We start from the raw sequence: 27,378 nt of genomic DNA on the forward strand, positions 1-27,378 counted from the left end.
CTCCATGGAGTCATAGTAGCCTATTTGTAGCAGGTTAAGGAAACATATACACAGATATTTATCTGGGAAGATAAGACAAGGTACATGAGGAATTTGTTAAGTGTAAAGTACCTTTAATATTTTAGATGTAATGTTTTGGTCAAGCTTTTCAGCAAAATATTATTTGATGAATCTAATTGAATGATAAGTTCACTGAATTGCAATTTGACTCTAAACTTCCTTGTTGTGGCTCTGAAAGTGAACTAAAATTCCAGTGATTTTAGCTGTGAGCAAAATTATAAGCTTCTTTCTCAGAGCAAAATTGTTGAACAGGTGGCCTTCAAAAGGATCACTCAGTATATTTAGCTTCTGAAACTTGAGCAACTCGAGACCCGATTGGTTGCTCCTGCCATATGATAATCTGGGAGCTGGTGCATCTGGGCTGCTCTTGCCTGGGTTCTCAGGAGGGAAGAGTTGGAGAGACTTTGCTGCTTAGGAAATTTATTTTATATATTAATGGTAAGGTTGATTTCTTTATTAGGGGGGAGATTATGCTATATGGGAAATTATGAAGTGTCTCCTGAAGTCTTTTATGAAATTGTGGGTCATAACTGGGAAAAATTAATGTAAAAGGAAAAAGAAATGGGAAATCGAGGGCTATGTCATCTGTTGCTACTTACAACTCAAATTCAGCTTTAATTAGAGTTAGCATCCTTAATAGCTAATTTATTCATTCTTTGGTGATATTAGCTAACTTCTATAACAAAGATTTATTCCTTTTTTGCCCTCCATGTTTCTCCTAATGTATTTGCACTAAAAAGGGACCATGTTGTATGTTCCTATATTTAACCTGCTCTACTGGGCCCCATTTGCCTCAGAAGGAATGACTGTTTCGCTAGCTAAACAAAACCAACCAATGATTTAGAGGTATTGGCTTACATGGCAAATATCTTTGCAGTAAGGAACAGCTGTTACAAAACGTCATCTTCCACCATCAAGCCTCAGAATTCTCTTATACTAGTATTAAATCAAGGAGCTCAAATTGGACAAGGAGAACCTCTCATTAGTCATTGAATTGAGAATATATTTCAAAGATCCCTCATTCTGCATAGTTTAAAACCCATATTTTGTGGATTTTGATTTTTTCAGGTTTGAACAAGATTTGCAGAAAAAAAGAGGAGTACCTGTTCAAGCCAATGGTGTGTGGGGAGAGACCAACCCCAGTACCTTGAGGTCATTGTTTTTTTAAAAATTTATTCAGATATAGTTTTCAATAGTTTTCATAGTGTTTAATCTTGACCTTTTCTTGTGAGATATTAAGCACAATCAAAGCTATACCAGAAGAAATACATTGTTTTCTTCCACTTTCAGTTGATTTAAACTTTTTTCTGAAAATCAAAATTAAATTTTCTTTTATTGATTATATTAAATGAAAATGTTTTTGGTCCCAGTTGGTAGAAATGTAAACATTATGCTTCCCATTTCTTTCCTAATTCTAATCCTCCCCAAATATAATCAGCTGGAAAATGCAACCATAAGTAATGATATCATACGTGATTAAAGAAAGTCAATGAAAGGAAAATTTTATCTTGGTGTTTTAAAAATTATATCTTAAATTCATAGTTTCACTTTTATGACAAAAATCAATGTGTGTTTGTGTTTAGTTTGTGTTTAATATTTAGGCTACTTGTGTCACATACTCATTTTCATTCCTGAGAAGAATGTCTAATGTGTTGTTGTCTGTAATATTAAAAGGTTGTAGGTAACAGAGTACTACTCTGCAAACATGGCGGATGATGAAGAATATGAGGAGGTGGTGGAGGTAAGATGACCAATATCTGATGGCTGAGTTTTGTTTGCTTTTGTTTTTGTTTTAAAATGCACTAGTCATTTTAAAATGGCATTGTCTCTTTTAAATTCACAAAGGCATTGCTAGTGTATATGAAGGTGGATATTTTTAGTTGAGTTTAGTTATAACTATGTGGGAATCAGGGTTGAAAGGAAATCCCACCATTGTAGCCAAAATTTTCTTCTTTAAAAAAAGTGAGAACTAAAGATTATTTTTCATTTGACCTGGAAAACCCACTCCTGATGCACCCACTTATTCTTTCCATTCCCAACAAGAACAAAGCACCAGGGAGGAAAAGACCAGGAGGAGGAAGCAAGTTTAAGTGACCGCAGCATTACTTGCTACTAACTAGAGAGTAAGGAAACAAACACCAGTCCTGACTTCAAAGAGAATTTCCATAATATGTTATAGGTCAGATTCTCATTCCTTGAAAAAAAAAATCTCTTTTTATGGATTCTGATTTATTTATTCCATTCAATGTCTTTACAAGCTGCAGCTACCATTAACAATTTTCCATTCTTTTGCTCAAGTGACATTCAGAAAGTTTGTGGTTTATTTTAATTAAAATATAGAAATTGAGAGAGAACAAGCTTGTAATATCATCTGGAATAGAGATTTTAAAGTATTTTTTTTGTTCATAGCATAATATTATTCTCTGCTGTTAGAAATCTAGAAATACTGAATGTTTAATTTCAAAATATTGAAGGATGGATAGGGTGACTCCAGACATCCATGAAATTGCAAGTTGTTTCATATAATTCATTGTTCCTCTAGTAAAACTCCCTTAGTACACCTTTTTTTAAGACTACTCCCCTAAGTTTCAAAACATTGTTTCTTTTGGATCTTCTTTCACAAATTGGTTGTGAGTTTTTTTGTTTTGAGTTTTTCTTCCTATCCTAAAAAATATTTCCTAAAGTCAGTCATACTTTCATTCCATCTTTCTCTTCCCCTTCACTGCCAAATGACTTCTTCCCTTTGATAATCAACCTTCTACCTTGGTATCTGTCAAATTGTCATTTTCAAGTTCTTTTCCTGCCTCTCTGATCACTCCTTTGTCTGTCTTATCTCCTTCTTCCTTCCCCTCCCTCCAAGTATGAGTGTGTTTTGAAAATCTTTCAGTGGTTTTATTCTCCTTTATATTTCCTTCACTGGTGATCTCATCCATACTCTTTGTTTTAATGATCATCATATCTCTGGCTGACTTTAAATCTATGCATCTAACCCTAAACTCAAACCACATCCTATTGGATATATTCACCACCCAGATCTTATGGCTACTTCCTAATCAGAATGTCCAAAATTCATAATCATCCCTTAAACTTTCCCCACATTCTGATTTCTCTATTTCTATTTCCACATTACCATCCTTTTAGTTACAAAAGTTTAAAACTTTACCATCATCTTTGACCCTTCTTTAAATTTTACCCTGACATATCATTACCACTTCCTATCAGTTCTTTCTGATGAGTATCTATTTTATGAGGAAACTACTATAATTTCTAATTATTCCCTAATTTTTTATTTTAAAATTTTCCTTTCCATTTATTCTGATCACAACCTAGTTTTGGTCTCAATTACTTCTCATTTGGATATATTTAATAGTTTCTTGAATTGTCTCCAAGGCTATAGTCTATTTCCTCTATAAAGAAATCATTTTTCTGATTTAAGTATCTGAAAATGTCATTCTTCTGCATAAAAACTTAAAGATCTCCCATTGCTTCCTTAGACAAGACACAAACTGGTTGGCCTGGCAATCAAGATCTCTCCCAATATCACTTCAACTTACCTTTTCACACATTAGTTCACACATTCTCCTTCATCAACCTTACGTTCAGTCAAATTATGCTACTTTGTATTTGCCAAAATCTTCTTGCCCTCTCCTACTTCATGCATATATGCCAACCCTCTCCCACTCTCTTCAAATTTATCATAGCCCTTTGCTTCAGTCTTACCTTTGCACTTTTCACATTTCACACCATGTCTAATTTATATATGTCTTATCTCTCTGATTTGACTTGAGAATGGTGACTGTGTAATTTTTTTAATCTTTGCATTCATAGCATCTGACAAATAGCTTGCACATAGAAGCTATTTTACAAATGTTTGTTGAATTTTCTTAAACTAATATATTTCCTACCTTTACATTGAGAGAGAAAGAGAATAATAATAGAGATGGAGGGAGGGAGGGAGGGAAAGAGAGAGAGAGAGAGAGAGAGAGAGAGAGAGAGAGAGAGAGAGAGAGAGAGAGAGAGAGAGATTCTTTAGAAATGAAGACTTGACTTATTTCTCCAATGATTCATAGGCTCATGGATATGAGAATGCTAGATAATTAACTCTTGATCAAAGAGATAAGAGAAATATAATCTGAATGTTTTCAACTGGGCCCTTTATATGAGAGGAGCTCTGGAAAAATATTGCTTTTTCTCATTTTCCATTGAGATATTTCTTAAATTAAGGTTCTAGATTATATTTAAAATAAAACATTTGAAAATTCCATTAGCAAATCTGGAAAAAGAATCATGTCAAAGAAATAGTAATTAAAAAACAGTATTACTATAGTTGATTAAGATCAAAGCTAATAACTATCCTTTTGGAAACCATATTTGGTCCCTAATTTTATCAATATCCTTATTAATCTATGATGCAAAAATTGAACTTAATACTCCAAATGTGTTCTGATGAGAAAAGAGGAACTATTGATGGAAGTAATGCCTCCTAACATAGACTAGAATTACATTAGCTCTTCTGACTACTACATCACACTGCTAACCCAAAGTGAGCTTACAATTCACAAATTTCTGCTATCTAATCACATCTTATAGTTATGAGATAGATTTTTTTATTTCTGAGTAAAAACATTTACATTTTTCTTTATTGAATTCATCTATTAGTTTCAGCACAAAGTTCTAGACTGCCTCTTAATAAACCTTCTCTGCTGTTTTCTAAACAAATCACATTTTTTTTCTTTCCATATCATTCATAAAAAATGTTAATCAGCACAAGACAAGTATAGTGGAAAGATGGAGTCACGAAGACTCATCTCCCTGAAGTTTAAATCTGACCTTAGATGCTTACCAGTTATGTGACCCTGGGAAAGCCACTTAACTCTGCGTTGCTTTCCTCTGAATAAGTTGAAAGAAGTTGAAGGAAATGGCAATTCACTCTAGTATCTTCACCAAGAAAGCTTCAAATATGCCTCTAATATCAATCTATTATTTAATATTATAGTAGAAAAATTTAGCTAAAGGAAGAAGAGAAGGAAAAGACATTAAAGGAATTGGAGTAGACAATGAGGGAAGAAAAATCACTCTTTGCAATGATAAGATGTACTTAGAAAATCCTAGAGAATCAGCTGAAAAAACTTCATGAAATTATTCACAACTTTAGCAAAGTTGTAAGATACAGGGGCGGCTAGGTGGCATAGTGGTTAAAGCACCGGCCCTGGAGTCAGGAGTACCTGGGTTCAAATCCAGTCTCAGACACTTAATAATTACCTAGCTGTGTGGCCTTGGGCAAGCCACTTAACCCCATTTGCCTTGCAAAAACCTAAAACAAACAAACGAAAAGTTGTAAGATACAAAATAAATATAAATGTACAATATAAAATACTTGGGAGCCTAGCTGCCAAGTAAAACCCAGAAATTATATGAATACAACTATAAAACATTTTCTCACAAATAAAGTCAGATCTAAACAACTGGAACATATTAATTGCTTGTGAGTAGACTAAGCCAATATAATAAAAATGACAATTTACCTAAATTAATCTATTTCATCAATGCCATACCAATCAAACTATCAAAAATTTTGTAGAGCTGAAAAAACAGCAAAATTCATCTGAAAGAACAAAAGCTCAAGGATATTAAGGGAATCAATAAAAAACTATGACAGAAGGTAGACTAGTCAAACCACATCTCAAATTGTGTCATAAAGCATTAATTATTGAAAAAAAATCTGGTACTGACTAAGCAATAGAGTGATGGATCAGTGGAATAGTTCAGATACAAATTACATAGTAGTCTGGTATATGATAAACCCAAATATCCAACTTTTGGAACAAAAATCCATTGGTGGGAAAATTAGAAAACAATACGGCAGAAACTAGATAAATGTCAACTTCTCATGTTTTATACAAATACAAGGTCAAAATGGGTACATGCTTTACACATAAATGTTGATACCATAAACAAATGAAGTGAGCATGAATAAAGGAATAATTTAGGATAAAAGAAGCTATACAGAGGATATAAAATATAAAATTGATTTTATAAAATTAAAAAGATTTTACACAACCAAACCAATGCAACCAAAATTATGAGGAAGGTAGAAAGCTGGAGGAAATTTTTGTGACAAGTATCTCTGATTAAAGGCCTCATTTCTCAAATATATAAAGAAGTGAGTCAAATTTATAAAAATACAAATCATTCTCCAATTGACAAGTGGTCAAAAGATATGAACAGGCAGTTTTCAGACAAAAAAATCAAAACTATCTAAAATCATATGAAAAAACTCTTAATTATTATTGTTCAGAGAAATGCAAATTAAAACAATTGTGTTACCACCTTGCTAATATGGCAAGAAAGGAAAATGTTGGATGTTGGAGGGGATATGAGAAAATTGGGACAATAATGCACTGTTGATAAAACTTCTCCAATCTGGAGAACAATTTGGATCTATGCCCAAAAGAGTTATTATACTGTGAATCCCCTTTGAGCCAGCAATACCACCTGTACGTTTATATCACCAAAACATCCAACAATAGGAAAAGGATCTGCTTATACAAAAATACTTGTAGCAGCTCTTTTTGTGGTGGCTAAGGATTAGAAATCATTTGGGGAATGGCTAAACAAGTTGTAGTGTGATTGTAATGGAATATTATTGTGCTATAAGAAATGATAAGCAAGATAATTTCAGAAAAACCTGAAAAGACTAAATGAATCAACCTATAGTGAAGTGTACAGAACCGGGAAAACTTTGTATACAATAATATGTTTTGTCTTTCATTCTTGAAGAAGACCATGACATCAGGGAGGTGATACCATGACAAGCATGTGAATTGGATTTGAATGAGAGGGGACTGTGCTAAGTCACCAACCTCACTTTCTCCTCCAGAGCCATCTGGCTCTAATAGCCAGATATGAATCAGGACAACTGGAGATGGCCCTGGATGCAAGACAATCAGGGTTAAGTAACTTGCTCAAGGTCACATAGCTAGTTAAGTGACAAGTGTCTGAGGCTCGAACTCCTGTCTTCCTGATGGTGCAGTGACTAGAGCACTGGCTTTGAAGACAGTTACAACAGTGTTGTTCAATGAAAAACCATGACTGACTCAGCTATTCTCAGCAATGCAATGATCCAAGACAATCCCGAAGGGCTAATGATGAAGCATATTATCTGCCTCCAGAGAAAAAAACCAATGTTGACTGAAGACAGAAGCATGCTATTTTTCACCTTCTTTCATTTTTTTCTTTTATTTGAGTCTTCTAGTACAAATGACAAATATGAAGATATTTTATATAATTGCACATGTGTAACATATATCTAATTTCTTACCGTGGGGGTGGGGTTGGGGGAACAGGGAGAAATAGAATTTGGAATCTAAATTTTTTTTAAAATGTTAAAAATTTAAAAATAGGGTCATGAAGAGTAGGACATGACTGAAAAATGAATGAATGACAACAAAATATAGAGCCTTGTGATAGTTCATTACATAACTCTTGCTATGTTGACATTGAATCATTTACATCTATTCTGAGTTCAGTCATCCAAACAGTTATGGATCCATCTGATTGTATTATCATCTAATCTGTATTTTCCATCTTTATCATACAAATAGTGAGATAAACTTTATCAAAACTTTTGCTAGAATCTAGGTAAACTATAACTATTGCATTCTTTTTATTTGCTAGCTTAATAATATAGTTATAAAAAGAAATAAAGTTAGACATGTCCTGATCTTTTTTTTTAGTTTTTTTTTTGCAAGGCAATGGGGTTAATTGGCTTTCCCAAGGCCACACAGTTAGGTAATTATTAAGTGTCTGAGGCTGGATTTGAACTCAGGCACTCCTGACTCCAGGGCCGGTGTTCTATCCACTGTGCCACCTAGCCGTCCTGACATGTCCTGATCTTGATGACATCATGCTGCTTTTTAAAATATCACCACTTCCCTTTTCTAGATATAAATCCACCATCTCTTAAAAGATCCAGTCTACAATTTTCCTAGGGATTAAACTCAAACTTACTAGTCTCTAGTATTCATATTCTTTTCTTTCTCCCTTCTTTTTTGTTCCTTTTGAAAATTGGAACATTTGACTTTCTCCAATATCATAAGAACTCTTCATAGTGTTTCTGATATCACCAACAGTGATATCTGCTAATTCTTCCAGGATTTGGAGATGAGCTTCATTTGGGCTAAAAGTCTTGAATTCATCCAAGGCAACAAGATGTTCTCTTACTGTCCCTGAAACTTCATAGTTATTTCCAATTTAAAGTCATTCTCCTTTGCAGAGGAAAAAAAGAAATAAAATGAGAGTTTCTTCTCTGTTATCAATTATCATAATACAGTCTCCCTAGGTAATTTAAAAAAAAACAAGCCTAATTTTTGACTTTAAGCTTCAGCTCATATTAACTTTAGCTTTCTTAGCACTATTTTTACAGGACCATTTTTTTTTTACAGGACTCATACTCATCATCCATTGCTTGGAATTGCCTCTATCTTCTGTACATTTCTTTTAATAGTCCAAGTTGGTTTAATAACTTCCAAGTGTATCCACATCCAAAGCTCTCCATACAAATCCCATCTTTCCTTCCTTTCAATTATTTCCTTTCGTGCACCTCCAGGGATGAGGAAAAAAATGAGAGATCTGAATCATAGAAATGTAGAAGACATTTTTAGTGAGTCTATCCTTGCCATTTTGTTCCCATTATTTCTTTAAGATCTATTCTTTATTCTGTATCTGACCAGTCAATTTTGTCTTTTTTACATGTGACTAATTTTATTGATGCCAATGGAAACACTATTGAAATAGGATGGTTTTAGAAATTAGAGTAAATGATCAATGGAGAGCTTCAAAAACACAGAGAAGAACTAATTTAAGAAACATTTACCTCTAAGGAAACCAATCAACCTTAAACATAGGAAACAAAATTATTCTGAGAGTATCCATCAGAGCCAAGTAAAAATGAGAAAAAGAAGGAAATGATGAAGACAGTGATGGAAGACCTAATTAGAAGCAAGCTAGTAGAAGATAATTATAAGACTTGATATAGATGTTAAGGCCACCATGTGTATTGTAAAAGACATGTATTGATACTGAGTCTGTAGCACAGGCAAAAGGGGAGAGTCAGTAGAAAAATATTTTAACTTTTGCTAGCAACATTCAAAACATTTCCAAATGTCTCTGGTAAGTTTGGTTTTCCTTAGATACAATAAATTTTTCTTGAGCATGGAATGGTAACATGGTAGCATCCTCATCAAGAATTTTCCCAAGAATGATTTTGTAGACCTGGTAAACCATGACAGGTTTTACCACTGTAAAGTTTTAATAAGAGCTAGCATGTATACAACCCTTTGAGATTTGCAAAGAGCTTTATAAACATTATCTTATTTGATCTTCACAATAATCCTAGAAGGAGGTGTTATTATTTTCATTTCTATTTTACAGATAAGGAAGGTAAGGCAGACAGAGATTAAGTGACTTGTCCAGGGCCTGAGGCTAGACTTGAACTCAGGACTTCTTGATTCCAAATCCAGTATTCTATCCCCTGCACTCTTCAACTGCATAGAAATGCATTTTGCTATAGAATGCAATAATAAAAAGATATCCATGTAGACTGTTGTAGAGCAGCACTGATAGAAAAGCATTTGAGTTATAAAATGAAAGAAAATAATACAATAGAAGGAATCATAAAATAAATATCTATTAGCTTGAGCTCTAGGTTTTACTTGTTATTTAACCAAAACATGGGTGCCACAATAGTAGCAGGTATAAAAATGATAGGTTGAAATAAATGGTTTGAATAAAACCTCTCATTAAAGAGCAGGGTTTACTCCAAGATGACCTAAGAACATGAAATTCCCAAAAGGAAGACAGTAACAGAAAAAGTGGAACTCAAAATTTTTCTGCTCACCCTTGATGCATTTCTAGTGATGACAACAGAAAGAATGAAAAGTATGCTATTATGTAAGTGTTTTTGATAACTGAGAAAATGATCTAGATACTTTATTTTCAACACTTTTCCTGTCATGCTTGACCTAAATGAGCCTTTCCTGTTACTTGTCCAACAGGGTTGGATGAGGCTGAGGCAGAGGGAGCTAAATTCTACTCTCTCTTACGTATCTTCAGGAAAATGTCAGCCAGCTTCTAATTGTGGTCTCTTTATTGCTGGTGATGTCAGAGGAATAAACTCAGGCTTGGTTTACAGATCTAGGTTACAGATTCCAAAAAAGTGGTGATGGCAAGAGATTAAACATCATTATGTTGGGAAGACATCTTGTTTTGCTTGTCCTCTAGCAAGGGCAACTCTTGATCCCTTGGAAGTAAACCCTTCTGAATAATGAAATTATGAGATTTGGAGAGATTAATTCAGCACCCTATAAAAACAGAGAGACATGAACCTAAATCTCTCTCTCTCTCTCTCTGTATGTATGCATACATATATATATGTATATATCTATCTCAAGCATCTTAGTTATCTTATGGCCATTTTGAAAAGTAGTATATTCCTAGGTTGACTTTAGATCAATTTTAAAAGAATTTTTTGGGACAGCTAGGTGGCACTGTGGATAGAGCACTGGCCCTGGAGTTAGGAGGACCTGAGTTCAAATCTAATCTCAGACACTTAAATAATTCCTTAGCTATGTGATCTTGGACAAGCCACTTAGCCCCATTGCCTTTCAAAAACAAAGAAAAAAAAGAAAGAATTTATTAAACCCTACTGTTTGCAAGGCAGTGTGTGCTAGACTAGATACTGGGGATAAAAAAAGAGACAAAAAGAATGAATTTATTCCTTTTTAACTAGCTTTAAGTTATTCAGTTTCTGTCTTCTCTATTCAAGATGAGGTATAGTATAAAGAACACAGGCCTGTGGCTAGTTATATAAACTTGGACAAACTACTTTTCTCTGGATCTCAAAAAAAAATTTCTATTAACTCTAAAATTTAATGATTAAATGAGATATCTATGGAAAGTAGTTAATAAGTAAAGCCAATTACCATTTTCCACATATATTTATCTAGACAATGGAAACAACCCTACAACTTCTTGTTTCTCCTGGCTGAATATTTCAAACTCTAGATCACAAAAACTACATTTTAGAAAGAACATATTTGGAAGATATGCTACCATTTACCTTGTTTATTGGCTTGCTGTTTCTGACCTAAGAATCTCCCCACATCCTAGCTTCAGCTAGGGACCAAGCAGCACTGAATTTTCTTGTCCTCTCTATACTTCCTAAACTTTTCAATGGAACTTTGTGGAGTTCAGATGTAGAAAACCAAACAAACAGATAGATGGCTAGACAGATAAATCTGGGAATAGAGATAGTCCAACCAAGTTGTCCAAATTACTCTAAGAACCAAAAGGCCTTTAATGCCCACATAAACACATTTATTCCATTTTCCTCATCAGCTTCTTTTCCATGGAGATCATAGTATCACAGATTTCAAGTTAAAAAGAATCTTTGAATCATAGAATCATAGATTTAAAATTGTAAGGAACCTCAGAAGCCATCTAGTCTAATCCCTTAATCTTAAATATGACAAAGTGATACCTAAGAGGATAAATGATTTGTCCAAAGTCATATAAGTGTTAAGTGGCAGAGCTGGGTACTTTGACTTCAAATCTACTGTCTTTACCACTAAACCTTCTTAAGCCATCTGAGCTGCAGACAGAGTGAAGGACTCAAATAAGGACGAGATGCAGGTGAGAACCAGCATGGTCTCTTCTTAGAAGTGATGACATTTGTACTCTATTTTTAGTACTACACAGAAGAAGTTGTCTATGAAGAAGTGCCGGGCGAGGTAAAGCCTCAGGACACTTGCACGAACAACTCACTCATGAAATTTCCCAGCGCCATTGTGGGAAGGGGTCATTCGCACAGGGGGCTATATCTGAAGGGTTATTTCACCACCTAAAAATTCAAAATAATAAACAAGATGTTTGAGGATGACTTCCCATGAATCTTTTTGGTTTTTTTTGAAAGTCCTGCTTATACTATGGATAACGTCAACTAGAGTGGAAGGCCTCGTATCCAGTACTCTTAACTGTGGTTGCAGTTGTGATCTGCGATGCAGATGCATGCAGCATCACTGCCAACCCGAAACTCATCATTTATGTCAACAAGGATATTATTTCTCTCCTTTTTGACATGATATTTGTAATGCTACTCAGATTTTATTCATTTGAAATTCTGAGTGAGACATTCAGACAGATATTCCAACTTGGAACTCTTTTTTCAAGGTGAAATACCTCTCTAGTGATGAAGCTTAGTGTGGTTTTCTGCATGCATTTTTTTTTGTTATGCTTGGCAAGCCATAAACCAAGGGGTTAACCCTGAGTGCTTTGCAGTAAGTGTTAAATCTGCATAAAAGTTAAATCCTTAAAAAATGGAATTGGGGTTAAAATCCTAGCTAATGTAACTCCATGTTTAGGAAATAATTGGATGGCTATGCACTGACAATGCTCAAAAGTGATCATTTAACCACACACTTTCATTTTTAATTTAAAGTCTCTTCACAATTGTCTAGAGGAATTTTTGCATTGGGGAGGTAATTGTTGCTAGTTTAAAGAATAAGATTCTAATGCTCAGGTGCTTGGTATTTGTTTTGAATGCAAAGATTGCAGAGTATTGATTTCTTTGCTTATAAAATGTAATTCTAATTTCCTATTTATCAGATAGGGTTGCTATAGGAGATAAATGACATGCTATATCTGAAGGGCTTTTCACTCCTATGAAATAATAATTCATCAGTAAACATGACATTTGCACTCATTTAATTAAAAAATCAGAAGGTGACTTATTAGCCTGTTGTATTTGTGATTAATTTCTGTTGTTTAAGGCTAATTATTGCCTTCCATATGGTCTCAGAGGGATGTGGAAAGAGAGAAAACCTGCAAAATAAACAAGTGTTTTTAATTAAAGCTGCCAGCCATTTATACCTAGCTCTTCCTTAATTGATTTCACAAGTTGTTGTGAGTCAAAATCCAAACTTTATATGTAACCCTTCCCCAGCTTCAAAATAATTTGAATTTGGCTTTTCCTTTGGCATGTTGATTAAGAAGTTATTGAAGTCTTAATAATTATAAAAAGAATTAAATAGCATTTAATCCTAGCATTTGCTACCATATAAATAATAAAAAATACATTTTAATATATATTGTCTATAGCAGTTGAAGAATATGTCTGTAAGCAGACAATATAGTGCAACCAATGTCATGACATTGCATGTATTTATTTGGATATTTTGAGCTATATCTTGCTTTATATAATATATAAAGATATAACCAGAATGAAATGTACTAACCTAGGTCAGTATGATGGTTATTTATGCCCCATTGTAGTATTTTTCCCTTTATGATAATTATGATTTACCATCACAATTTTCAGACAATAACCAAAGTTTATGAGACAACCACTACACGGACAATAGCTGGCCAGGACGAACAGCCTATAACTTACCATGAGGAACGGACAGTGTCTCATGATGAAGAACCAACAAAGCCAGCAGGGAGGAAGAAAATTATTAGGAAGAAAGTGGACCCTTCAAAATTCATGACCCCCTACATAGCACACAGTCAGAAAATGCAAAATCTCTTTAGTCCGGTAAGTGTGGATGTATTGTAGTTCATAAGTCATTTCCGAAAAGTTGTTTTGTCAGTGAGAAGACATTACTTTGAAGGAGATGTAGACTTCTCACAGAACTATAAACTCTCTATCCTCTGAGCTTTCTCTTTGTGAGTTTTCTTCACATATGTACTACTATTACTAGTCCTTCATATTGAAGATGATCATATCAGCTAACTAAATGTTGGAGACATGAGTTGCACATTATGTTTATTATAATGAGGGGTATGCTGTGCAAGGTATCCTTTTCGCTTGCCTTTACCAGAATCATTCCAACCCAGGACCTGATTTTAGGAAACAGGACTATTGGAAATGATCTGGCTACAGTAGGAATCTCTTGACCTTAAATGCTTTTGAATCTTCCCTTCTCAGTAAGGGACCACATCACATCAGCAATGCCAGACATACTCTAGCCTATGCTATGTGATGGAGGTATATTGTAACCTGGTACATCCTAATTTTTTCCTCAATGGGCTAAACATTAGTACAGTCTTTCCTCTTAGACCTTCCATCTTTGAGTGAGGTAGTATGACAAAAATGGGTGTAGACATGGCCTCAGAGTTGGGAATAACCAGATTCATGTTCTGCCCCTGGACATAATGGTTATGTGAATAAATAAGACAATTCTGTAATCTCCTTCTGATCCAGTCAGCTTTCTAAGTCAAAAAATTTGCCAGCTGCCAATTAGTTTTGGTAGAGAAAGTTGTTTTACCAGGATTTCTCTGTCTGGTTCTTGGCTCTATTCTTTAGAGTATAAATCTGTCATCACTATTGCCTTCAAGAGTTAATTTTGGGTGGCTAGGTGGCTCAGTGAATAGAGCACCGGCCTTGGAGTCAGGAGTACCTGGGTTCAAATCCAACCTCAGACACTTAATAATTACCTAGCCATGTGGCCTTGGGCAAGCCACTTAAACCCATTGCCTTGAAAAATCCAAAAAAAAAAAAAAAGAGTTAATCTTACAGAATAAATATTCATATTATGCAACTCTTGGGAATAAATATTTATATATGATGACTTTGTCCATGTGTATACAGTGTGAGAGAGAGAAAGAGGTGTTTACCCTAAAAAATGAGGCCAAGATCAGTTTTAGAATCCAATACTATTTAGTCATTAATCTGATTTATGATAATAGTATGAAAAAAGCAGAAATTGATAAAACATACAGAAACTATAACTGATATTAATTAATATAATATATAATACTCTAGAGAATATTAATAAAAACAAATCTGTCAGTTGCTTAAAAAGCACACCTGCCTCATGTTTCTCAGTTCTGAAATTATGAACCAGACCCAATCCATTTTCTCCTTGTTCCTGAACGAGATGTGCTGATTTACTCCTCTATTGTTCCTCCCTCCCCCACCCCCCCATATTTGCCCTTAAGTATCTTTTTTGAACTAAAGTACTATTTCCTGGTCACAGTTATCCTAACTGACTTGTTTTCCCCATCAGCACATATGTTCTTTGAGGGCAGATACTATCTTTGTTTTCATATTTGTATCTCTAGAATAGTGTTAAATAGTAGTGCTAAATAGATGCTTTTTTGGTCTATTTGTTTTTATTAGTAATGCAATTTCAGAATTAAAAGTTAAAAAGGAGTAAGTTGGATCATGCTCATAAATGATCCTAGGTAATCATAAGGGTTTCTATCTGCCCTCATGTTCTTACGTACAATTCTGAAAGTCACACCCATAGAAAGCAGAATTGGATCCCAAATTAATAAGACAATTCTCTAAGACTATGAATTGAAAAAGAAAAAAGAAGACAAACCTCCAATGGTAAAGAATTTACTTATTGAGTATTCCTATATGTGCATACATATATATGATATGTAATATAAATGAATATATGTATATGATACATATATTGAACATACACACATACATATAAATATGTCTATATGTATGTGTATAAATATTTATGTTTTTAAAGGACAGCAAGAAGCTATAGTGGTTAAAATACTGGATTTGAAGTCAGGAAGACCTGAGTTCAAATCCAACCTCAGACACTCACTAGCTTTGTGATCATGGGCAAGTCTTTTAACTCTTTGCCTCAGTTTGCTTATCTGTAAAATCATCTGGAGGTGGAAATGGCAAACCATTACAGTATCTCTGTCAAGAAAACCCTAAATGAGGCCTCAAAGAGTCAGTTATAACTTAAAAATGACTCAACAACTATAAATATGTATGTATAAAACAACAAATATGTTTATATGTACATTATTTCGAGTCTTAATAACAATTACAAGGCAATATACATGGCAATTTTATATTTATCAAATATTCACTAATGGCATCTGATTCATTTTGGTGATGGGGATGCATATTAAGTAACGATAAATATGGTAATTGCTATGTCCTTGGTTTGGGTGTGTTTTAGTTGTAATGCTAACATTCGCTTTCAGAATAAGTACAAAGAGAATTTTGAGAAAACTAAAGGACTACCTTATGCCAGCACAACTGATACTCCAGAACTGCGACGAATCAAGAAAGTACAAGATCAGCTCAGTGAGGTGCGTGCTACAACTAAATCAATCCATAAGTATTTATCATTTATTATGTGGCAGACACTGTGCAAAACACTGGGGATACAAGAATAAAGAGTGAAACAATCCCTATTTGCAATGAGCTTGCATTTTAATTGAGAAGATAACAAGCCTATCTCTATCTCTATCTCTATCTCTAAATAGAGATAGATAGATATAGATACATTACACACAAAGTTGTGTTGAAGTTATCCAGACTGGCTCATGTTGATTGTTAAATTTCCATTGTGAACATTCACACCTCAGGAAAAAAAGCATTTACTAGAAATTAGATTTTGATATTCTGTCTTGTTGATTGCCTAGACTTAAGAAAAAGGAAGGAGAAAATGTTAATAATGCAAATTAAACTTACAGTGTGTCATGTGCATATTTTACCCTGGAGAGCTGATTGTTAAACATTTACCAGTAAAACCCTGTATGTATGTAAACATTATATATGTGTATATTATATTATATATGTGTATCCACACACATTTATAAAATATGTACAACACAAAAATACACATGTAGCACTCATGTGAATGCATTTATTTTCTATAACACATTTATGCACCTATATTTTAAATACATACCAATGACTTACAGAAAACATATGTGTACATGCATATTTGATACATATCTGCATACATTTATAAGATATATCGCATGTATATATATATTTATACACATATACTTATAAAATATGTAGCCATAGCTTATACACAAATGTGTATATATATATTATATTTATATATATATATATATATATATATATATAAATACACACATATAAACATATGTGACATAAGACAGAAGATAGAGGGTTGTGAGTGAAGAAAAGAGAAGACTGCTTGATTGGATTGAAGAATACCAGAAAGGTAGGTTGGGGGTATATTGTGTAGGGCTTTGAAAGTTAAATAGGTTATTATATTTTATTCTAAAGTCAGTAGGAAGCAAGTAGAATTGATTAAATAGAAGATATTAGTATTTTTTGGGAAAGCAGACTTTAACTACATATGCAATGTATAAGATTGTGTGATGTTAAAAATGTCCAGAGGTTTAGAGGTAGTATTAGTGATAAGTTGTGGTGCTTGGTCAAGACTCCAAAGAGTTGGTCAGGGATCCAGAGAGCAGGATATATTTAGAGAGGAATCTGAAAAAGAGCCTCCACTAAAATTCTATTCTGATGTCTCTCTCTGGCATGGAATTGACCTTATGTTCTTGCAGGATATGTCAACAGGACACAAACTCTCAGAGCCTCTGTAGGATAGAAAGGTTTCAAATAAAGGTACTGTAACCACAATACCACCCCAGAACCAGCTCTAACTCAATTTGAAGAGGCTTATCTCCAAAAGATGACCACTGGGAAGATAATCTACTAAACATGAAAAGATGTGGTTTGGTGAATGGAATAACCACAATATTGAAATTATAAGTCTTTGAAATGGTATAGCTGAAGGAAACAGCAACTCAATCATGGTTCTTTGTGGTGATTCATTGGTGAATCCAAGCAATGGTAGGCAACATTAGCCCAAGAAATGAGAAGCTCATAGAATAAGTGATCAACAAGAAAGGACCTATGAGATCAGTCCATTAGTATTTATTAAGCATTTTTTTTGCTCAGGTTATCTCAGGTGATAAGAAATGCATAAGGTGAGCTGTAGTTCCAGTATCAAAGGTATTCAGAGTTTTGTGTTAAGAAACTGACGTGTCTCCAATAAGCTCATACTGTATGCAGGAGTTTCCTCAGCCTTTCTCAGGTTGACAACTTGTACTGTATTGGTGCTGTAGGTGAAGTATCGTATGGATGGTGATGTTGCCAAAACAATTTGCCACGTTGACGAGAAGGCAAAGGATATTGAACATGCAAAGAAAGTATCGCAGCAAGTTAGCAAGGTGAGACCAGAATGTTTGACCAGGATGGCAGGGGAAAAGAACACTGGAGTCAAAGGACCTGGGATCAAATTTCATTTAAAATTTTTGGCCTTCATTTCCTCAACTATAAAGTGAGAGGGCTGGATCAATAGCCCTTGAGGTCTCTTCTAATTCTAAATTTATGATATCATCTTTTGTAATCAGAGAAGGAAAATGGATATATAAAAACCTAATCCTGAACATTGGGAGTTTATTTCATTTATACTCCTTCCATTTAATTCCCTATATGGCTTTGAGCAAGTCACTTGACCTCTCTGGGCTCATTTTCCTCAGATGGCACTACATTTATGATAACCTGTGATTCCCTGTGATAACATTTAACTAAATAGGTAGTGCAGTGGCTAGAGCACTGGGTTTACAAACAGGAAGATTCATCTTCATGAATTCAAATCCAGTCTAAGATATTTACTAGTGGGTGACCCTGGGCAAGTCAGTTAACTCTATTTCCCTCAGTTCTTTATTTGTAAAATGAGCTAGAAATGGAAATGGCATACCACTCCAGTATCTTTGCCAAGAAAACCCTAAAAAGGGGGGTCACAAAGAATTGAATTCAACTGAAACAACTAAACAACAATATTTGACTCCAGGAGAAATAGTAAAATATATAAAATCAACACATAAACCTTTGTATCTCTGATCTTAGGTATACTTGGAAATGTTTTTGTTTGTTGATGAATGTCAAATTCATATAACAAATTTAATTTTTAACATAAAACTACATGCAAATCTCAACAAGGAGGCAGAATTAAATTCTGCAGTGAAAATCTTAGAGTTTGCAAATTTTAATCTTATTATTGATGGAGAAACATAGGAAGTTATCACATTAAGTACTTTCCATGAAGCATAATTGGCAAATTTTGCTCAAGGAGCAAAAGAAGACATTTAATTCTCCTGAGCATACTTATCCCTGAGGATTGAATAACTGTCTCATATCTGGTTTGTTCCATCAAGGTTTTGTATAAGCAGAACTGGGAAGACACCAAGGATAAGTACCTGCTTCCCCCTGATGCTCCAGAACTTGTCCAGGCAATTAAGAACACGGCCATGTTCAGTAAGGTAAGGAAAGTTGTTAAGAGTTCAACATCAGTTCTCCAAACAAAAAAGCCTAATAAGTAAGTGGGAGAAATAGAGAGTTCAAGTAAGATAAAGGATCTTTCAGGTCAAGGGTGGAATAAGGTACAAATACAGGTAACCATGATATCCACTATTCTGCAATAAGTATGCAGATTTGATGCAGAGAGAAGTTACAGGTCCTAGGGGGACTAATATTGCTTGCAACTCAATAACTTTCAAGAATGTACAGTTAATGCTTGATGGTTATGAAGAATTTTTTTTCCCCAAAGACTTGAGATTAACCTCGGTAGATTCTGATAGTTCTCTCCCTGAACAATGAGGGATGATGTGGAGGAAGATGTTAAGTGGGGGAAGAGGTACCTTGGCCAGTTTGCCTTTTTTGCTTACTGGGAATCCCATAAAATGGAGGGAAAGGAGGCAGGGTAAATGGGTAAGGACCTAAGAGCAGGAGTTGCTGCCTCTAGCTTGGTGATCTATTAGCCAAGGTATTTAGACATCCTGATTGGGGGGTCCCCGATTTAAGGGCTGATTACTCTGTTCATGAATTATACAGGTTTCTGGGTCTTCCCACCCTTCTTTTAGATTTATAAATCAAGCAATCAAAAAATATTAATTGAGTACTTAAGATAGAGTACCAGGCCTGAAGTCAGGAAGATTCATTTTCCTAAGTTCAAATCCAGCCTCAGCTATTTACTAACTGTGTGAGGTTGGGCAAGTCACTTAACCCTTGCTTGCCTCAGTTTACTCCTCTGTAAAATGAATTGGAGAAGGAAGTGACAAACTATTCTAGTATACAATTCTAGTATCTTTTCCAAAAAAACATCTAAATAGAATCACAAAGAGTTGGACATGAATGGAAAATGATTGAACAACAAAAACTAAGAAAATTATGTAATTCTTCAAATTTTCCAAATAGTGACATTTTTACTTACATTCTTATTACCACTTATTCTAGGAGATGGATAAGAAACCAGAGGAAGAAACATTGAAAACAGATAGTTCTGTATCCCTAGTAATGGTTTGTTAGGAAAAAGGTCATTTGAGTGGTAGAAGAAGGCAGATTATATGGGGATCTCATTCAGCTTTGCTGTTTTAGGATTGCTTTTTTCCCCCTAGTTCTCAATCATTTAATTTAACTCAGGGGTTTTTGTGTGTTTGTGTTTGTTTGTGTGTGTGTGTGTGTGTGTGTGTGTGTGTGTGTGTGTGTGTGTTGTGGATTCCTTTGGGAATCTGATGAAGTGCATACATACACTCTTCAGAATATTTTTAAATACATGAAATACAAAACATAATGTTCTAAAAGATACTGAACACATTGAAATACAATTATCAAAAATCTTTCTCCTATTCAAGTTCTTGGGATCATTGATATCTATTTATGGGAGTCCCTGACTCCATGGGTTCATTAAAATCTATCTGGAATCCCTGAACTCAGATTAGAATCCCTTTATCTAAATTATCTATGATTTAATAGATACAGTATGGCATTGTAAAGAGAATTTCATGTCAAGTTTGGTTTCAGAGACCAGGATTCAAATCTAAACTCTATCCAAAAGGTATGTGAATAGAGTGCTGGGACTGGAATCAAGATATGTGACTATGGTCAAATCATTTAACTTCTTGCAATATCAGTTTCATTATCTATAAAATAGGGATAACAAAATTTATTAGACTATATCAGATGCTCAATGGAAATCACATATATAAAGTACATTGTTTGCTTCGAGGTTCTATGTAAATTTCAATTATTATTATTAAATCATTTAGTCTATTCAAGTCTCCATTTGCTTGCTTTAAAGTTCTATATAAATACCAGTTATTATTATTAAATTATTTAACTTATTCAAGTCTTCATTTCTTCTGAGGAGAAAATAGCAATTGCAAAACTTAAACTCCTCAGTATTATTCCCAGAATCCATTGAATATACATTTTGTAACATTAATATGTTATACATTATATAAATGTGAGCTATTATTATATTTGCACATAATTCTCATGAAAAGGAAATTGAATTGTCTTTTCACATTTTTCTTTCTTTTTCCTTTACAGAAACAGTACACTGAAGACTGGGAAGCAGACAAAAGTTTATTTTACCCATACAATGACAGTCCAGAGCTGAGGAGGGTTGCACAAGCCCAGAAATCTCTCAGTGATGTAAGTGGAAAATACAAATAGGACACTAGAATCAGGAGAGTAGAATTAGGGAATCTCTTTTCTGTCCATAATTCTATTCCTTGGAACTATGGGGAGTGGGGGGGGATTTTGCCTCCCCCCCTTTGATGAGGAGTCATCCTGTATCAATCCAGGCACAGAATTTTGGTATTCCTGAATCATCAGTATACAGATACTCAACAGCTATCTCAAATTAGCAAAAATATTTACGTCTTAATTTTGTTTGGTAGATTATTTAAAATGGGTTCTAGAGCAGTATCAGTTATCAATAGGTCTAATACAAGAATGTACCTCTTACCCTCCATCAGCCCCAATCTGAGGGGGTGGAGAGTAGGCTTCTTTACTCTTAGTCTTGTCAGGAATAACATCCTTTGAAAGTTGATGCATTATTTTTTAGAAATGCTAGCTCAGCTTCAATTGTTCTAAAAACTGTCCTATAAAATTACAGATTTCTTATGTTATCAGTCTAATTATCCTCTATGATCTTTGTATCCTTTTCTATCATACTTGTGCATAATTAATTATTCTTCACTCTGCTCTGGTATACTTAGAATTTTTTTCTTCCTAAGCATTTTACTTAATCCTAAAATGACCTTAGTTAAATTCTTCTGGCTTTTTTTTTTATAGCCTGCAACTATCTTCAAAATAGTAATGGGTGCATTCTCTAACCCATTTTCTGAGATATAAATTTTGTCCAAATTGGTTCCCAGTGATTCTATATTCTTTTCTGGTGATTAGCTACCAACCAGCTTGAGGAAATATATTCCCATTTTGTCATTCAGTATTTAGTATCAGTTAGAATAACACAAAAATACTGACCATTTATTAAGTATTATGCCCAGGCCCCATGTAGAGCCCTATCTAATAAGACTTCCTGGTTCTCTTCTAAAATTTCAACTCATCAATACATATTTGTTGAATGACAACTAGGTATCATACACTGTGCTAAGGGAATGTGAGGACTACAAAAGAAGTAAAAGAAACTTGTTAAATATTTGGAAGGACAAAATGATCAATAAAATAAATTTCAAAACACGAGGTTCTAAAGTATGCAATAAGGTAGGATAAGGATTTTTTTTTACCTTTATGAGAAGTCATCGAAGAAGTCAGAGAACAGATTATTAGAGATAAAGCCAGAAAACACAGTCATGGAAGCAAAGAGAGACGGATGAGTGAATCTCTAGGTGTCATACCTTATTATTTCAGAAAAGAGATGTTAAAGATGACATTCTCTAAATCAGTGCTATGAAACTTATTTAAGTTTGCTAAAAACATTTGATATTTCTTAGGGAAAGGTAAGTTGTAATCCCATTATAAAATAATAAATTCAATCTTCTCTTGCCCCATTCCAGAAGTATTTGAGAATTAAGCTACACTAAATTTGCAAAATGTATCTTATTTCTTAAATGCCTATTAATAGCACAATGTAGACTTCTACAATTATTGGGCTTGGATTCCAAGACAATTTCTTTATTCATAGCATGTGCTATGTAGACTGTAAAATTGGGAATCCTGTTCCAGAAGCTTTGTCCCCTGAATGTTCTTCTGTAAATCCCTTTAACCCTGCTTGTCACATTGTCCTTATTCTGCTTTGAATGACTCTTTCCTAGTCCTTGAGAGCCATTAGTTATTTTATTCTAGAACTAGAGAGAATCTCAAACAAGATTACTTTAAATCATTGAGATATCTAGATCCTAATCTCCAATAAATTAATTTTTATCAGATTGTCAGACTTCTTATCACCACTTTTTCAATTGATCTAGAGTTATTTCATATCTCCCCTTTCCAGTCCCCCCCCAGCCCTAATTCATTTTAATAGAAACTATTAAATGAAACACCAAAATAGCTTATGTCCAGAGCTAAGAAATAGCTGACAGGGCTTAAAGAAATTAGATAGTGAGCTTCAAGTAAGCTAAGTATGAAAGTCTGTCTTTGATGGTTTATTCCTTCCTTCTTTCTTTCCCTTTCTCCTCCTTTCCTTCCTTCCTTCCTTCCTTCCTTCCTTCCTTCCTTCCTTCCTTCCTTCCTTCCTTCCTTTCTCTCTCTCTCTCTCTCTCTCTCTCTCTCTCTCTCTCTCTCTCTCTCTCTCTCTCTTTCTTCTTTCCTTTTTTGTTTCTTTCTCTTTTTCTTTTTTTCTCTCACTCTCATTCTCTTCTTTCTTTCTCCCTTTTCTCATTCTCTCTTTCCTTTAATTCTTCCTCATTTCCTTCATTGCTCTCTTTTCATGAATTTTTATGAAGGTGTTATAGGAATTGTAAAGTAGACATCACAAGGACAGAGGGCCATTGGCTTGTAGATGAAAGCAGAACCTTTTCAAATTGAGATCATTTGATCTCAATTTTGGAATCCCAAAACATATAGAAGTGCATGTGTATTTTTCTTTCCTTCAAATAAAGCTACAATTGTGTTTTTTAATCTCATCAAACACAGATTTAGGGATTCTATTCATCAAGGTGACAAACTGAATGGGATAAAAGTACAAAACTTTTTAAAACCCTATTCACATGAGCATGGTAATAGTCCAGAGAATATTCTCTGGCTCATTAACACTAAATTGTTCTCATTTGTGTCTTTTTATGACATCAGATTGTCTACAAAAAAGGACAGGCAGAACGAAATTCTCAGTTTACTCCATTGGCAGATCCTCCAGACATAGAATTTGCCAAGAAAGTGAACAATCAGCTAAGTAAGGTAAGCACTAAATGTCGGTGCATGGGTTTCAGTGAAAACTTTATGAGATCTAGAAGTATGACAGCATTGTATCTTCTGGAGAAATCTGGGGCCCTGATTGGAATCTTTTTCTTCCCTTTCCCAAATTGTTTGCATTGCTTACCTAAACAAATAAGCCATGTGGTAAAGTGAAAGAGCTCTGAACACTAAAAGCAAAAAACCTTGGCTTCCAATCCTACTTCTATTTCTTTTTCCCCATGTGATCTTGGTCAAGTCTTATAACCTCCCTGGGTTTCAGGTTCCTCATCTATAAAATGAAAAGGTTAGGATTAGAGGATCTTTGGGGTCCCCACCAGCTTCAGAGCTATGATTCTATACCCATAGGTGCAAAAGCTTTTTAAGAGACCCTGGAACAATTTTAACACAATAGCAGAAGGGATGCATAAATCTGTAGAGTGATAACAAAGCCTCATAGCTCTAATTCTGCTCCTTCCCCATGACTGTTGGTTCTGTTTCTTTCTACCTCTATGACCTTGGATTGGTCCCTTAACTTCTCTGCATTTGTACTAAGGCAGCCTCTTCCTAGGGTACTTCTCATGAGCACTTCAGTTCATTCCATGTGGTGTTGATGCTCTGCCAGGTTGGCGTTCTGCTTGAATCTGGGCAAAAACTTCTAGATGTCTCTGTCAGTTTAGTGTTCTTTGGGAAAGCATTTCTTAGGGGGAAAAGGAAATAGTGTCATATAATAGGAAAAGTATAGTTCTAGAGGCTTGGACTAGATGACCTCTAAGGTTTCTTCCAACTCTCAGTCTTCATCTTGTGAGTTTTCCTTAATCACTTATCCTTTGGTAACTAATGAAGGTACTGTAACCAACAGAAGCAAAATGGCACTGATTTTGAAAAGGCAAGTGACAAAACATGTGCATTCCTATGACTCAATATGCTACATTTATGTAACAGGCTGTTTTAAAAGAAATGTTTGTTGACTTGAACAATCTCCCACCAGGAGAGATGGACCACTGCTCTGTAACCATTAGATTTATGAAATTGCCATGGGATGTCAAGAAGTTACTTAGAAGTTGCCCAGCATCCCAGAACTAGCATGAATCAGAAAATAAACAACTTAGATTTACCAGACACAGAGGCTAGCTCTTAGTCCATTATGCCACATTTCCTCTTGGATGGGATTATATTGATATTTGAATATTTCTCTTCCCAAGAGAAAGGTTTAATAAACTAGTTAGATGATGAATTTAAAAGCTTATGATTAACGGTCAGCACTTCAGAAGCAGAGTTGGAATGTTTGATATTTGGGGGAAGATGCATAACCACAAAGTCTCTTGCTCTCCCCATTCTAATATATTTCAGTGAAAAGAGGAACACCCAAATGTATGTGGTTTCTAGTTCTCAGTTCAAAGACTGGCTAGGCTGAGAGAAAATTTAAAAACAATTAAAAATGCCATGGGCTATGTCTCAAATAGATGGCAATGGATTCCATGACCTTTGAAGGCACTGGCAAACAAGCCTTCTCTGTCTATATTTAGGGTGCTAAACTAGTTCTGTGGTATGTAGGGTTTGAGATGGAATGTACAAAGACAGATGTTAGGCTTGTGCTAAGGTTCTATTTTAAATAGAGTACACAACAGGCAGCCTCTTCCTAGGGTCCTTCTCATGAGTACTTTACCTCATTCCATGTGGTGATGATGCTCTTCCAGGTTGACATTCTAGTTGAATCTGAGGAAAACTTCTAGATTTTTCTGTCACTTTAGTGTTCTTTGGGAAACATTTCTTAGGGGCAAAAGGAGTGTTTTATAGTAGGAAAGGAATAATTCTTTGGGCGGGGAGGACTTGGGTTCAGATCTCATTGCTGATCCCTTTTAGTTCTCAGTCTGCAACTATACACAGAGGATAGAGAGAAAATCATGGACAATATAAATTATATAGTTTCATTTATTTAGTCTTTGCAATTCCAGATTGTCCTGACTATAGATATAGGCTGTTTTAGATGCAGGCTCTAATAAGTACAGTAAAACCTCACTAATATGTCCATCAGCTATTTAAAATTTGAGAGAATTATTATCTATTAAAAAGGGATCACTGTGAACAATGACAATATATATGCATTGTAAGAGGAAATTACTTGAGTAGATGCTCAAAAGCAATGAGGAGTCCTAATTTGCACACAATTTCATTTCTTTTATCCATTCTAAAATTCTCAGTGTTGGCTGCCTATTCTGGGACCAGTTTGGGAGATGCTTAATACAATAAAAATACAATACAGCAAAGATAATGTTAATTTATTGTTTTCTAAGTCAATGTGCAGCCTGCAGAGATTCATTTCTATTTGAATTTGACAAAGTTGCTCTAAGGGCCATGCAGTCTTTCACCTCCTTAGAGACTGTATTGCCCCATATAGAAGAAATGAAAGAGAATTTCTTTAAAAGAATTCTGCAATTCAGCCTTGTCATAAATGCAGACTTAATACTTTAGTCTGAGTGAGTGGGTTCCTATAGGGCTCAGAACTTTGTAAGCATGCAGATGTCAGTAAATACAGAAGGTGGCTCTGGAAGAGAATGGTCAGCTCTCCTATAGCAATTGACAGAGATTTTATTATCAATTCTGCGTTTTGTTATCAGTTCTCCATCAGTTGTACAGATTTACATATCACCTATGCTGTCCATTAAAAAAGAAAGACAACCAAACCCAAACATATCATGTAGAACAACATATTAACATATTAATGGTAAAAGTTTTAGATCCTGAATTCCCCAAAACATTAAAGTGACTAAGTCTTGAGATTTTCAATAATTTTAAGCAGAAAATCAAAACTAGCAAAGGAAAAGAACTATGTAAAAAAGTGAAATGTTCAGGGGAAGTTCTTCAGGAAAAGGGGAAAGGGATGTATATGATTGTGGGGATGCTAATAGTAACAAACGAACCAATGAGAGAGGGTTAGAACTTTTAAGAAATGATGAGTCTATGAGACTCCTCCCCTTTTCTTTGAGGTCCTCTCAGTCACCTCCCTTTGATTTAGGATGAAGTACAATAGAAAGAGTGCTAACTAGGTGGGCTGGGCTGGGGAGAGGTAGCAAAAGAGAGAATCATAAGCCACTATAGCTTTGGCCAAAGAACTCAGTTGCTTTGGGTTTCAATTTTCCTTATCTGTAAAATGAGCGATTTGGACAAGATAACCTCTATGAAAATCCTCTTAGAATCTTTCTAATTCTATATCTCTAGTCCTAATAATTCTTTAGGGTAAAGGATTTCCTGTGAGGAGACTCTCCACTGATACAGATCGGTAAATCCTTGAGAATTGCCTAAGGACACTG

General features: G+C 34.6%; 1 protein-coding gene across 1 annotated transcript in view; it reads left to right on the top strand.

The window, feature by feature from the left end:
- Positions 1–390: 390 nt before the first annotated feature.
- Positions 391–27,378, top strand: part of LOC141507890 (nebulin-like) — a 266,955-nt gene continuing 239,967 nt past the window's right edge. Inside the window, exons 1-10 of the mRNA XM_074216005.1 lie at positions 391–498; positions 1,129–1,212; positions 1,735–1,801; positions 11,808–11,849; positions 13,436–13,651; positions 16,078–16,185; positions 17,989–18,093; positions 19,084–19,188; positions 21,257–21,361; positions 23,966–24,070. Coding sequence (XP_074072106.1) covers positions 1,766–1,801; positions 11,808–11,849; positions 13,436–13,651; positions 16,078–16,185; positions 17,989–18,093; positions 19,084–19,188; positions 21,257–21,361; positions 23,966–24,070 — 822 coding nt within the window. The 5' untranslated portion in view covers positions 391–498; positions 1,129–1,212; positions 1,735–1,765. The remainder of the gene's footprint in view (positions 499–1,128; positions 1,213–1,734; positions 1,802–11,807; positions 11,850–13,435; positions 13,652–16,077; positions 16,186–17,988; positions 18,094–19,083; positions 19,189–21,256; positions 21,362–23,965; positions 24,071–27,378) is intronic.

This window comes from Macrotis lagotis, chromosome 1 (assembly GCF_037893015.1).
Source record: "Macrotis lagotis isolate mMagLag1 chromosome 1, bilby.v1.9.chrom.fasta, whole genome shotgun sequence".
Classification (NCBI taxonomy): Eukaryota; Metazoa; Chordata; class Mammalia; order Peramelemorphia; family Peramelidae; genus Macrotis; species Macrotis lagotis.